At 48.5% G+C, this 12620-nt stretch overlaps 3 protein-coding genes across 3 annotated transcripts; all 3 read right to left on the bottom strand.

Moving 5' to 3' along the window:
• Positions 1-1802: 1802 nt before the first annotated feature.
• On the bottom strand, positions 1803-4516 carry LOC125507717 (protein DETOXIFICATION 41-like). The gene is made up of 8 exons (XM_048672207.2): positions 3932-4516; positions 3297-3841; positions 3130-3216; positions 2960-3016; positions 2647-2885; positions 2443-2561; positions 2254-2340; positions 1803-2145 (listed from the first exon to the last, which is right to left on the bottom strand). Exons 1-8 carry the CDS (start codon positions 4226-4228, stop codon positions 2071-2073), a joined length of 1506 nt encoding a protein of 501 aa, XP_048528164.2. The 5' UTR covers positions 4229-4516; the 3' UTR covers positions 1803-2070.
• A 39-nt stretch (positions 4517-4555) lies between these two features.
• Positions 4556-6942, bottom strand: LOC125507716 (uncharacterized). Its single transcript, XM_048672206.2, has one exon. It carries the CDS (start codon positions 6729-6731, stop codon positions 4581-4583), a length of 2151 nt encoding a protein of 716 aa, XP_048528163.2. The 5' UTR covers positions 6732-6942; the 3' UTR covers positions 4556-4580.
• A 2053-nt stretch (positions 6943-8995) lies between these two features.
• On the bottom strand, positions 8996-12387 carry LOC125507715 (ureide permease 1-like). The gene is made up of 7 exons (XM_048672204.2): positions 12195-12387; positions 11323-11624; positions 11057-11195; positions 10736-10904; positions 10440-10590; positions 9937-10311; positions 8996-9662 (listed from the first exon to the last, which is right to left on the bottom strand). The coding sequence occupies exons 2-7, from the start codon at positions 11557-11559 to the stop codon at positions 9504-9506; spliced, it is 1230 nt and encodes a 409-aa protein (XP_048528161.2). The 5' UTR covers positions 11560-11624; positions 12195-12387; the 3' UTR covers positions 8996-9503.
• Positions 12388-12620: the final 233 nt, after the last annotated feature.

The following is a 12620-nucleotide window of genomic DNA, read 5'->3' as shown; positions in this document are numbered from 1 at the left end:
CCACACTGGTACTGCTCGGCCATTGCTTGAAAACGATGGCCTAGACGTGGGGCGGCAGGCTGATGTTGGCTGTCACGGGGATGTTGAGGCCGTGGAACCTGTCGTGGTGACCACAGGTGGCTACACCTATGGCCGCCGTGGTGTTGCAGAGGACGATGGCGAGCTCGGGGCCGAGCGCAGTTGTGGTGTTGCGAACCTCCGCTGCGACGGTGGCGGCGTCATGGGCTTGGTCGACGGCATCGACCTGGGTCGAGCACTCCGTCGAACAGGTGACGGGCACCATCGGGACGCAGACCGGGGTTGCATTGCATCATGGATCTCAAACTTGCGAGCGAATCTTTGGGTGGCTGTCGAAGAATTCAGCAAGATCGACCTCGGGAAAAGGCTCCCTCGCATCGGAACCACCACAGGACGCAATGTTCATCACCGGGTGCTGCCCCAGCTCCACTGGACACCACGCAGAGACAGCTGCTCGGACAAGATGCTATGCACGCTACCTGAAACGATGGAAGTAACATTAGACAAGACCGAAGTTCAGAATTGCCATGGATAGGGGCGCGGCGAGCGCGAGCGCGCGGGTGCCGGAGCCGACCAAGTCAAGGCGGCAGCGCTGGACACGTAGCCAGAGCACTGGCACTTGAGCAGAGTGAGGTCGGCGAGACTGGGGCACGCGGCGACGGCGCCGCCGACCGCGAGGCCGTCCAGAGACGCGCCGGAGATCTCCAGCACGCGAAGCCGCTCCGGGAGGCGCGCCAAGGAGAAGGGGCAGCAACAGGCCGCCCTTGTGTGGGTGGTGTGGTTGGCATAGCTGAAGAGAGAGATTGGCTCTAAGAGCATCTCCGACGGCCGCGTCAAAAGATGCGCGCACGCGGTAAATTGACTTTTTAGCGTATGCGGGATGTTTTTATGCACTCCAGCGGCGAGAAATGATTGCGCGCGCGGGAAAAGACGGCAACTCGCGCGCCTATAAATTGCAGCGCCCTCTGCCGCTCTCTTCATCTTTCCATCGCTCTCTGCCACCCTTTGCCGCCGACACACCACCGTAATGCCCACTCACACACTACCTAGGCCACGTACAGGCGCGGTGACCATGCACACGCGCCCACACACTCTGTATGCTAACATGTTGTTTATGCTAGCATCATTTGGCACCACCACGAACCATAACATCTAATTGTCATTTCTGTTTGTTGTTTCTCATTTCCTTCACCCGCTCACGTTGTGCTTTCGTTGATCAATTCTTCTTGTATGGTTGTTAAATGTGAATAGGAAGCGCCTTATTTTAAGGTTTCTTTGCAGAAGCTATAGAACACATGCTAGTCCGGTGTGCTATTTTTTTTGTTCAGTTAATTAACCGTTTTCTTAATTTTCTGCAACATAATGGAAATTCTTGAAGACCAGCTTTTGGTAGCTTTAGGACACACACGGCATTTTTGAACTGGTCGAGAAGCTTGAAGGCTTTGATCTACAGTATATTGCTTCCTACTCCCTCCGTTCCGAATTACTTGTCTTAGATTTGTCTAGATACGGAGGTATCTAGCATCAAAATGAGTCTAGATACATCCGTATCTAGACAAATCTAAGACAAGTAATTCAGAACTGAGGAAGCAGCTTTTAACTCGGGAGGCCGTTGAAGTCGGCCAAAGAAGCAATAGGCATCATGTACGTGTCCATAATAATTTGCTGGGCTGACAAACGGGCCCATGGCGCAACCTCACGCTGACCAGCATGGTCCACCTTGACCACAATAATTTGGGGGCGTCATCAAATAGTAAGAGCTTCTCTAAAATGAATTCAATGCGTAAGAGCTCAAGAAATCAAACCATTTCTAGTCCAGCAGCCAAGGTTAATTACCATTTAACTAGTACAAGTTCATCCTCGAAAAAAAAAGGAAAGGCATTTCAACTTTCCATCATCTCACTCAACTTATTGCACAAACCGAAAGGCACCATGGCCTCTTGATAATAAAGTTCGGCACCAGCTACTACTTCCCTCCTCATGGGGAGTGCTCCTAGCAAAGCAAACAATGGCCACCAAACAGAGCCCCAGACACATCCATGGGCCCGGTCATTAGACGTCGCCGTCGACCACCATGCCACCCTCGTCTGCGGCGGTGTGCCGCAGCCGCTGGATCGCCTTCTCCACCTGCACGCATACATGACATAGCCGTGTCGCCATGAGCACCGCGACAAACAGAAACTGAGCAGAAGCTTCAGCCGAGATCATGCGTGAATGTGAAAAGGGCGAGCTCACCTCGCTCTCCCAGTTGGTCCTGGCCGTGATGACGATCAGTGCCACCGTCTGCACTGCGACCCCTATGATCAAGCCCCACCAGATCCCCTGAGAATTACCACAAACATATGATCATCAGACCTCCGGCAAAATGTTGCAAGATAGAGGTTAACTGACTATGAAATTAGCGCGGGAAGCTAATTGACTTACAGCTGCTCCCAGGCTTGTTTTGAACCCTAGAACGCATCCGATTGGCAGACCGATGATGTAGTAAGCCCCGACATTGACATAGGCAACTATGACTTGCCACCCGCTCCCGACGGCCACTCCTGCAGATATTTCAGAACGAATTTTCAGTTCCTTTGGTTGAGTGCAAACTAGGCACGTTGTGTTACTGCCAAGTGTTGCGTGTACCTGAGAGGATTGGCTGGATCCCATTCAAGAAGATGCTGATGGCCAGCAACGGCATCAGTGCAATGACAGCCTCAATCACCGTCGTGCTACTCGTGTAGAGGGTGCTCAGCGGGTACCTGAGGGCCATGACGACGATCGTGGCGAGAATGCTGAAGGCGATGCTCGCCGTGACGACCACCAGGACCGACAACCTCGCGACCTTTGGATGGCCAGCGCCAAGCTCGTTGCCGACGCGGATACTGCGTGTGCAAACGTTTGATCAGCAAGCGGAAATTGGTCTACATCTTGGTAGGTATCGGTCGTTTGCACTGACCTGGCCGCATAGCTTAAACCAAGCATGATTTGGAAGTCCCAGTTCCAGTAGTTGATGCTGAAACAAGTAAAAGAGATAGCGACGCAAGTTATATGTGAATATGGATTAGACATTAGAACTTCCAACAAGGTGTGTAACTATAACATGAGCTGAATCATCGTGTGGCCTACCAGATAGAGAGTGAATCAAGAGCAATCTCCGAGTTGGGGAGGAAGCCAGTCAGAAGCACAAATCCTTGCACGTACCAGACCTCCAATCTGAGCAAGAACACAATGATGCAAGACATAAACAAGCAAGACCTACCAAACAGTTAGCAATGGCTGATAAATTTACTCACGCTAGCATAACAGCCGACGCAAAGGCGAGCTTGGCATATCCCCAGAGGCCTCTGAAAGCGAGCATGGACAACCCGGTCCACGTCTCCTTACAAGCCGGGCTCCAGATGATGTACGCCCATGTCAACGCCACAAGCACCCACCAAGAGAAGCTCAGCGTCAGAGCCGCGCCGAGAAGGCCAAAGCTGAGAACGAAGACAGCGAGCCACGAGATGAGGATGTGGAAGACAAGCACAGCAAGCACCATGTACGCCACGGGGTTGACGATGTTCTGAGCCTGCAGGAACCTCTGCATCGGGCAGAAGAGTGCAAACGCGAGCAGCTGCGGCACCAGCCCACGAGCATACAGCTGCCCCGCCACAGCCACGTCCTCAGCCTGCCCAATGAGCCGCAGGAATGGGCCAGAGTACCAGTAGAAGAAAGCGATGGCGACGGCCGTCACAAACTGGAGGAGGAGCGCTCTCTGGCAAACAACGCCCATCGCCCTGTACCTCCTCGCACCGTAGGCCTGGCCGCACACCGTCTGCACTGCAGTCGACATGCCGAGCTGCATTCCGCATACAAGTGAGAAGACGTCGTTTCTAAGCAGCACAAAGGACTATACTACATAGTGCAAGAACTGAGTGCAGCTAGTTACCATGATGCCATAGGCTAGGCCCTGGATGCCGATGTTGGTGATGGAGGCCCCGGCAAGCTCCAGCTCACCAAGGTGGCCAACGAACATCTGTGTGACGAGGCTGAGAGTGAAGCTGAAGAGCGTGATGAGGATGGACGCCCATGAGATGCGCCACAGGTTGCCGGCCTCCCACAATGCCAGCCGCGACAGCACGTTGAATGGCACCGGCTCCCGCCGCAGCAGCTCCTCCGAGGCAGCTGACCGGTCATTGATGAACTCCAGCAACGGCGCCGTCACAGTGTCGCCATCTCCCTCCATTGTCTCCTCCCCTTAAGTACTTCACTTGGTCTAGTTCATTATGGACCAAGCCTTTGTGATGCTAATATATGCACGAACATGTGTACTGTTCAGTAGCCCTTTGAGTGGCAGCTAACTAACATTCAGGTGCCATACCTACTAGTCTATTGGCTGGCAGCTAACTAAGCAGCACAACGTATGAAACGTTACCAACTGAACCCAAAACTATAAATCTGTCAGTTTTAGGTAGAAGAAATGAGTAAGCTTTCCAGCATGTAAACACATGATACATCAACATGTCAGATCAAATATTAAACATACTTGCCAGTTGCCAATAAACGCATGATATATCAACATGCCAGACAGCAATAGCTTACTTTTCTTGTTTCAGAAGACCTCTTTCTACAAACTTAACTATAAGCTTCCCAGCAGCTGGTTGTTTCTCTAAGGTCAGCTGATTGTCAACTTTTCGACACAATTTAATATCAGGAATTAAATTTCTCTGAAACATCTGGCACGCCACATTGTATGACTGAACTGCGAGACCTCTATTAAGAAAACTCTCCATCAGAATGTGGCATGTCTGAGCATCTCTCTGTGAGGCAGTTCTCAGTACCTTGCTGAGGAGACTGTAAGCTTCATTTATTTTACCTAATGCACATAGCTTCTCAATGACCTGATTGTATACACTCTTAAGCTCTTGTCTCGCTAACATCTTATCCAGCAGATCGAGTAATTCTTCCACTGTACCCTTCTCACAGTATCTATGTATCACTGTCCTGTATGTAACGAGTGTAGGGACAATTCCTCTATTAAGCATTTTCTTCACAAGCTCTGTCGCTTCTTTCAGCCGACCTTTCTTTCCCAAAGCATTGACAACAACAGTATAAGTTACAACATCTGGATGCCTGTTACTGAGATACAAGTCATCCAACAAAGACAGCGCTGATTCCAAATCCCCCTGCCGAGAAAATCCATGAATTACAGTAGTGAAGTTAATAACATTAATGGTACAACCTTTGCTTTGGCACTGCTCCATGAAGTCTTTGGCCTCTGCCGGCTTTCCTTCCTTACATAACGCATGGATCAGTAAGTTAATCTCCACAGTAGTGGGAAAGAAACCCTTCTGCAACATCTGGGCAACGACATCACATGATTCCTTTAGTTTCCCTTCTCTTCTAAACCCATGCATCACAACACTGTATGTGATATCACTTGGAGTCCACCACTCCTCTCCACTGTTGTTTAGCAATTCCCAAGCCTCTGAAGTTTTCCCAGCTTTGCAGAGACCATTTAACAGTGCAGTATGCGTGACTATGTTTGGCTTGCAGCCATTCTTATACATATGCTTCATCATCTTTCTTGCTTGATCAATTTCCCCGATCCGGCAGAACCCATCAACAACTGCGCTATATGTCACAACGTCAGGGTGACATTCTTTTGAGATCATCTCACCTACAACCCCCTTTGCCTCGGCCATCCTCCCATTCAAGCAGAAAGAGTGCACAACTGCACTATATCCAACCTCATCGACACGGAACCTTTTCCCCTCTGACTCCCTCAAGAATTCCAACGCCTCATCTGCATGCCCATGCTTTGCAAGCACATGGATGAGCATGTTATACGTGACCTGATCTGGAAATAGACCCGCATCATTCATCATCCTCCCAAGCAAACCCCGCACCTCTGCCACCCTCTTCTCCTTGCACAAGAAGCCCATCACTGTATAATAGGTAATCTTATCAGGTGGGCACCCATTTTGCAGCATCACATCAATCATCTCTAGTGCCTCAACAACCCTCCGCACGCTACATAACCCCTTGATAAGGCAATTGTATGTGACTACATCCGGCTCGACCCCAACACGTCGCATCCGGTCGCTAAACTCAAGCGCCTTGTCAATGCGCCCGGCAAAGACAAGCGCATTCACCGCCACATTGCATATCAATATGTCAGGCGCACACCCGTCCTTCTGCATGAGTTGGAGCACGCGCATGGCAGAGCGGAGCTTCCCCGCACGGCTGTACGAGAGCATGAGGTGCGCGAACTGCTGCGTCCCGCGCCTCATGCGGCGACGAATCATGAGGCGCATGACGCGCCGGGCGGGGTCGTGGAGCCTGGTGCGGCTGAGGAGGCTCAGCATTTCGTCGAACACCTCCGGGGCGTGCCGGTAGCGCCACTGGCGGTCGGCCCAGCGGAAGAACTCGAAGGCGGCGCGGGCGTCCGTCTGCGCCTGGGCGCGGAGCACGGCGCGGACCTGCGGCGGGGAGAGCACCCGGAGCAGGTGCCGGAGCTGCGCCTCCAGCTTCGGGGTCCACGAGCCGCGGAGCTCGAGCAGCTTGCAGGTGTCGCGCACGAGGCGGCTGTGCGACTCCTCCGCGAGGTCATCATCGTGGGGTATCTCCTTGACGACGGGCGCGGGGGCGAGTTCTCCCGCGGCGGCCGAGGAGGATGCGGCGGTGGTGCACAGGCGGCGAGGTTTGAGGAGGAGGAGAAATGGGTTTTTGGCTAGATGCCCGGCCATGGCGGCCGCTCGCGTGCGCGGGAGGAAATGGGTTTGGTGGTTAGGAAGGCGATTGGCAATGGCCCGCCGGATGGTGCCGCCGGCGGGCGGCGGCGGGCGGCAGGTCACTGGCCGACGATGGATGGGCCGGAGCAAGCTGTGTGGGATCACAGCGTCAGGGTAGCCCACATAGCCTTTTTGCTACGGTGTCCAGTAGTAGTACGATTTTGCAATACCAGGCTTCTCCATCTTCAACTCTTTCGTCTGGCTTCGCCCTCGTCTCGCGCTGTCTTTTAAGAGCAACTCTAGCAAAATCGTCATATTAACAGCCTCCAAATGCTTATGAAGCAAATCTGTCGAGATGGTGCGTAAACTTAGAGTCTTCATATGTATTGCCTTCATAATCGTGGTTGAGGAGCAGTGTGTTTTGTGTTCGCGGATGGCCGATGGTTGCTGCTCATGGTGGTGGTGATGGCTCGTGGAATAAGATAGTTAGCATGAGGCATGGAAAAAGGCGCAAGGACGGCATGACTGGTCATTCTCGATTTTGTCGATGGGCGGCGCTGGTTATGAGGTCTGGATGGCATGAGGACGACGCCTGACTAACATGACCTTTCCCTAGTACGAGAGGACCGGGAAGAACGTACCACTAGTGTACCAGTTATCGTGCCTACGGTAAATGTTGGGTAGCCAAGTACAGAGATGATAACTGTTAAAAGCATATAGCTAGTTTATGTGTGTTGGCGCGTGCGGCAGACCTTGTCTCACAAAGCTCTGACAACGATGATGCCCTCCCGACTATGATGATGAAGGAGGTACTTTTCCTCTCTCTCCGACGACTACCTCTATGGTGTTGGGGTTCAGAGACGGTTCATGGTTTTGGTTTGTGCAAGGAGTCCAATGAAATAGTTGCGCATGAGGCCAACACAATTAGTGCGTGGGGCAACAATATATTCCTAAAGGCTTCTCCGAATTTTAAATCTACATTGCTTAGATTGATCATCTAGTCCTCCATAGAAGATGTGTAATTCAAACCAAGGTAGTAAATTATGTTGAGGATAATTATCTAGTAAAGCATAAAGTATGGTACCTTTGTAGGCTTTGATAAGACTTCACCTAGTTTTTGTCTCACATATCATACATGTGGCTCCATAGGATTTCTACACTAGATAGCCTAGATAACTTTTTTCCAAGCATGAAAGGTATATACCTACATATTAAATTAATACCCAAGCTTTCGCTTTGCCAGCCAAAGATTGATCAAAGAGTTTAAGTTAATAACCAAACATTTTGAATTAATAACCAAATGGAAGTTGTTTTGTGATCGGTGACCGATTCATCATGTATTCCGATTAATTGATGTAAGATGTGACAATTTAAGCGCATTAGCGTTACTATAAAGGTGATCATGAATTTTTTTTCTTGTAGTTGCGACCATAGGTAAATAGAGCTATGGGTAAACAGCAAACCATGAAAATGTGATGCTAGTTAAAGATATAGAAAATAAATGTACTTTCTATTCATTAATCAAACCTGTTTGCACCCAACTGTGCTTGACTAATGTGTTTCCAAGTTATTTTCATACCATTACCACTAAATTCAGTAAAATCAGGAACTTTATAACCTTGAAGGTACAAAACTGCATTGAAGCGTTCAACATGAAGGCTTTTTACACATGGCTCCTTACTTTTAGCTTGTTTTCGAAATTTCTTCAAACATCTTATGCAAATCCCCCCTTAATTTGGCTAAAATTGAGTCCGAGGTAGACAAAGATGCTTGGTGATAGCATATGAGCAACATGTGTACTAGCTAGGGTGCACCTTGTGGTGTGGGCGCCCAATCATAATTCAATAGAAGACTAAAGGGTGTTGTGACAAATTGGAAGCACTCATAATAGAACTAGAGCATGTAGGTGCAACCACAGGTTGATTGGTCTGGTTAAGACAAAAGTTCAACGACATAGGGGCCCCCGTGAAATAGGTAAAGTTAGATTAGGGTTTTCTACACAACATTATCGCTAGATGATGGAGGCGTATTTTTCTGAGCATTTGTATTTGCTGCAAATAAACCACTCCCTCCGTCCCAAAAATTCTTGTCTTAGATTTGTCTGAATACGGATGTATCAAGTCACGTTTTAGTATTAGATACATCCATATCTAGACAAATCTAAGATAAAAAATTTTGGACGGAGGGAGTATATTTCATTGCATTACCCTTATTAACAAGACTTTCAATCACAACCATTTTCCCTGGAGAATTTTTTTTCACTCAAAATGATTTCATCTTGCTTGATGTGAAGAGGACGAAATCTTATATAATAACTGAAAAGACAAAACATTTGATACAAGAGTTTCCATCAAGTTGGACTCATTGGAATTTTGCAATACAAAATGGATTCCAGAAAGTATTTTCTATGATTCCGATCCTCCCAAATTCCTACAAACTCTCTTTCAACTACAAGATCTCTTGTTTCAGATTATGTACGGCTACATCTAACGACTCCATTCAGACCAAAACATCAGGAATAAAATCTACTTTGTCATGGCATGGCCTGCTTCCCAGTTGGATCAATGTCACTTGCCTTCCATTCTTACTTCATCCAATCATTCCTATGCCTTGTGGCAGGAGGAGTCCCAAACTAGAAGAAGAGATGAAAGTATGGGACAGCCGATCACTTTGTCCGGCTTTGACCACAGGCCCACAGCCGGCGGCCAACATTAGCAGCATGAACTCGACGAGCAGAGCGAACTTTCGCTATTCCATGATCCAGAATAGCAAGATGCCCCAGAATGATCACTTTGTGGCCCTGCGACCTGCTGAAGCCATGAGCGTTGCTACAGCCGCGACGAACATGAGCAGCATCAACACGAGGAGAGTGTACGTTTTCTTCGACGACTTGCGGTACTCCCCGAAAAGCACGATGCCCCAGAATGTGCTCACAAGTGGCAATGCCTGATGTTGAACAGCAATGCAGAAACAGTTAGATTCATATTCATAGGTGCAGACAAGTGTCCTCTTCTCTCTGAATATCCTTCTTGAAAGTTGCTAACATCTTATTTAAAAGTTAAAAATTATATCTACCACAGATAAGATACTCTTTAGAGATCCAATATTATTTTAACATCTTGATTGAATCACACAGAATGCAAACATGCTTTTTTTTACTGTGCTGGATGCGAGCATGCATATAAGAAAGAAGGAGCAGAGATTGATTGAACAAACAAACCTCAACAGCATCAGCAGCAGCATAACCAGCAGCCTGACCACCCATGAACTGGAAGCCATTGCCGAAGCCACAAAGCAAGCCGGCGAGGAGAGCCCACTGCCTGCCTTCCCAGTCACTCAGATAGGCCTTGAAGGACGACTTTGGCACGCCGGCCATCGGGCGGTAGAGGAACAAGATGTTGAGCCCGACACCGATGACAAAACACGACATGGAGAAGTAGAAGAAGGCGGTGTACACAACCAGATGCGGGACGCCGCCTTTCAGGGTGTGCCACTGGTCATTGGTGGCGAGGTTGAGTGCCGGGGAGAAGAGTGAGAGGCACACCCCGGCAAAGAAAACCAGCCCAAGCCCCTTGAGGGTGCTCGATCCAAACACCTGGAAAATGATGAACAAGTTTGATTAGATCACTTCACTTCACTTCATTGGTGTTGCAAAAATCCATCCAATACTATCTGATTTTTTTTGCTCTCTCAAATGACTTGCGACACCTAGTACGATTTTACCTTAACCGAACGCCGGCCTTCGAGCTCAATCAGGTACTCTGCAGTTCCTGCTTCAGCTCTGGTGACCTCTTCTGCACAAGCTCCATTCTCTATGTCCACCTCTAGTGCATCATGTATACCTTGTTTGCTTGGCTCCATACCTCCATTTGTCCTGTTGAATTAGACATTATAATAATGGTCAGAGAAGCAACCATAAAGACGTAAAATGGTTTACCAAATATTGACGCCTAATGCATGTAGCTGATATAATTTGACTCGGTCTGACGGAAAAAATGTGCAAGAAAGTGAGATGTTACCCAAGGTTGTAGCCATTTGTGGATTCACTTAGTTTCTCTTCATTATCAGCTGCATTGGAAGCGTGTACAGCAGTCCCAAGGATGACTGCAACAAGGAAGCAAGCCACTCCAGTGAAAAGAATATCTGCCCTGTTGATGCGGTTGTCCAGGAAATAATTCAGTGTTGTGCCTGAAAATACAACACGCGTTAAAAATGAGCGGAATTCTTTGAGGATACAGGATGATTGCGCAGATAAATTGGTGCATCGGTTTAGTTAACCGTAAATGTTCTTTTTCAGATACCAGCTGTACTCATATCTTCAAGTCTGTTCACAAACTTACCTATTACAACAACCATGCTTGCGCAGATAACCTCAGTAACTGAGAGACCCACATATGCCCAAGCATATTGTGTAGAAAGGTTCCCAATACTGAGCACAAGGCCCCCTGCCATTGCAAACAGCACCGAAGGCCAGTTATCCTTCATAAAAAAACATTCAGAGTCAGCAAACCGAATGAAAAATTATCTGTATCATCAGGAAGTTGTTGCATAAATAAATAAATGAATGATTATTTATTTCCTGGAAATAAATGAAAGCTAAGCTAACCTGACTGAGCTGGGTGAAGAAATTGGGCATGTCTTGCTTGCTCTCCCCAAGCTGGCCCAAGGTGAGCGCAATGAGGACCGCGGCGAGGAGGTTGGTGATCGAGTAATCGAGGTACGTGTGCTGCGGCAGCCGCCCCCTGCGCTCCAAGAGGGTGAGCAATGCTGGCCATGTGCCCAAGAAGAGGAGGGCGGCACACATGAGAGCAATGGCACTGCCCTTGTCTTCTACGATGAACATCTTGAGAAGCCTTTTTTGATGGAGAGCACGCGATTCGGTTCAGAAGGGGGGCTGCCTTCAACCACCTGCAGGCATCAATCAGTTGAGAGGTTGGAATTTATTCTGGATACACATGCATGAAGCATGATCAATGAACACACTTATTTCTTCATCATCGATTGAGATTTGATTTTTCAAGTTGCGAATCTGGAATTAATTCTGGATATTCAATGAGCACACTGATTGTTTTCGCAAAAACACCGAAATAAATAAATGAACACACTGATTTCTTTTCGTAAAAAAAAAACAAATTTGAACACACTGATTTCTTCATCCCTGCAAAGTTTGCAAGAAACTGAATGATTTGGAGCACTCGCTACAGGGAGTAAAAATGTCATAACAAAGCAAAACACAATAGATTACCACATGTCCATCAGATTAATCACCATGAAAGTGATTCGGTTTTTTTTTTCTAAACCCAAACTGAATATCATCAGATTCACTCGAAGTCCAACTCGGTGTGCACGAGTTTGGCATGCTCTCTCTGCTCGCCCAGAATACCAGCCAGTCCATGTGTTCCTCAGCGGATTTATCGGAGAGCATATGCATATGTGAGTACAAGGAGAGGAGCGGGGTAAGTAGGAAGAGATACGTACCCGCCGCCGCCGCCGGAGATGGAGAAGACGAAGATCCTGAAGAAGTTGTGTGCTACTCCGTATGTTGCTTCCCTGCCTGCGGACCTGCGTTGCTATGTATGTATGCCCTATCCCTATATATATGTTGAGACCGGTGGCGGTTGTCTTCCTTGGCGATTACGGTTTGTCTGTGATTCTCCCTGTTGCCAAGTTTGCGAGGGAGGGCGACGGTGGCGGCGGCGCCACGCTATCTCCATGTCCTCTGCACTCACCTTGGTAGCAGCGATATCAGCCATCCAAGTTCAATCTCACGGCTGTCATCCCCCCAGTATCAGCCATCCAATTTCAATCTCACGGCTGTCATTCCCCCAGTATCAGACATCTCACGGCTGTCATCCCCCACTCAATTTATGTTAATAAATACTCCCTCCGTTCCTAAATATAAGT

This window comes from Triticum urartu, chromosome 5A (assembly GCF_056163025.1).
Source record: "Triticum urartu cultivar PI428250 chromosome 5A, HENAU_Tu73, whole genome shotgun sequence".
NCBI classification, from domain to species: domain Eukaryota; kingdom Viridiplantae; phylum Streptophyta; class Magnoliopsida; order Poales; family Poaceae; genus Triticum; species Triticum urartu.
Note: the sequence above shows the minus strand (reverse complement) of the source record. Positions and strands in the feature narration are given on the sequence as shown.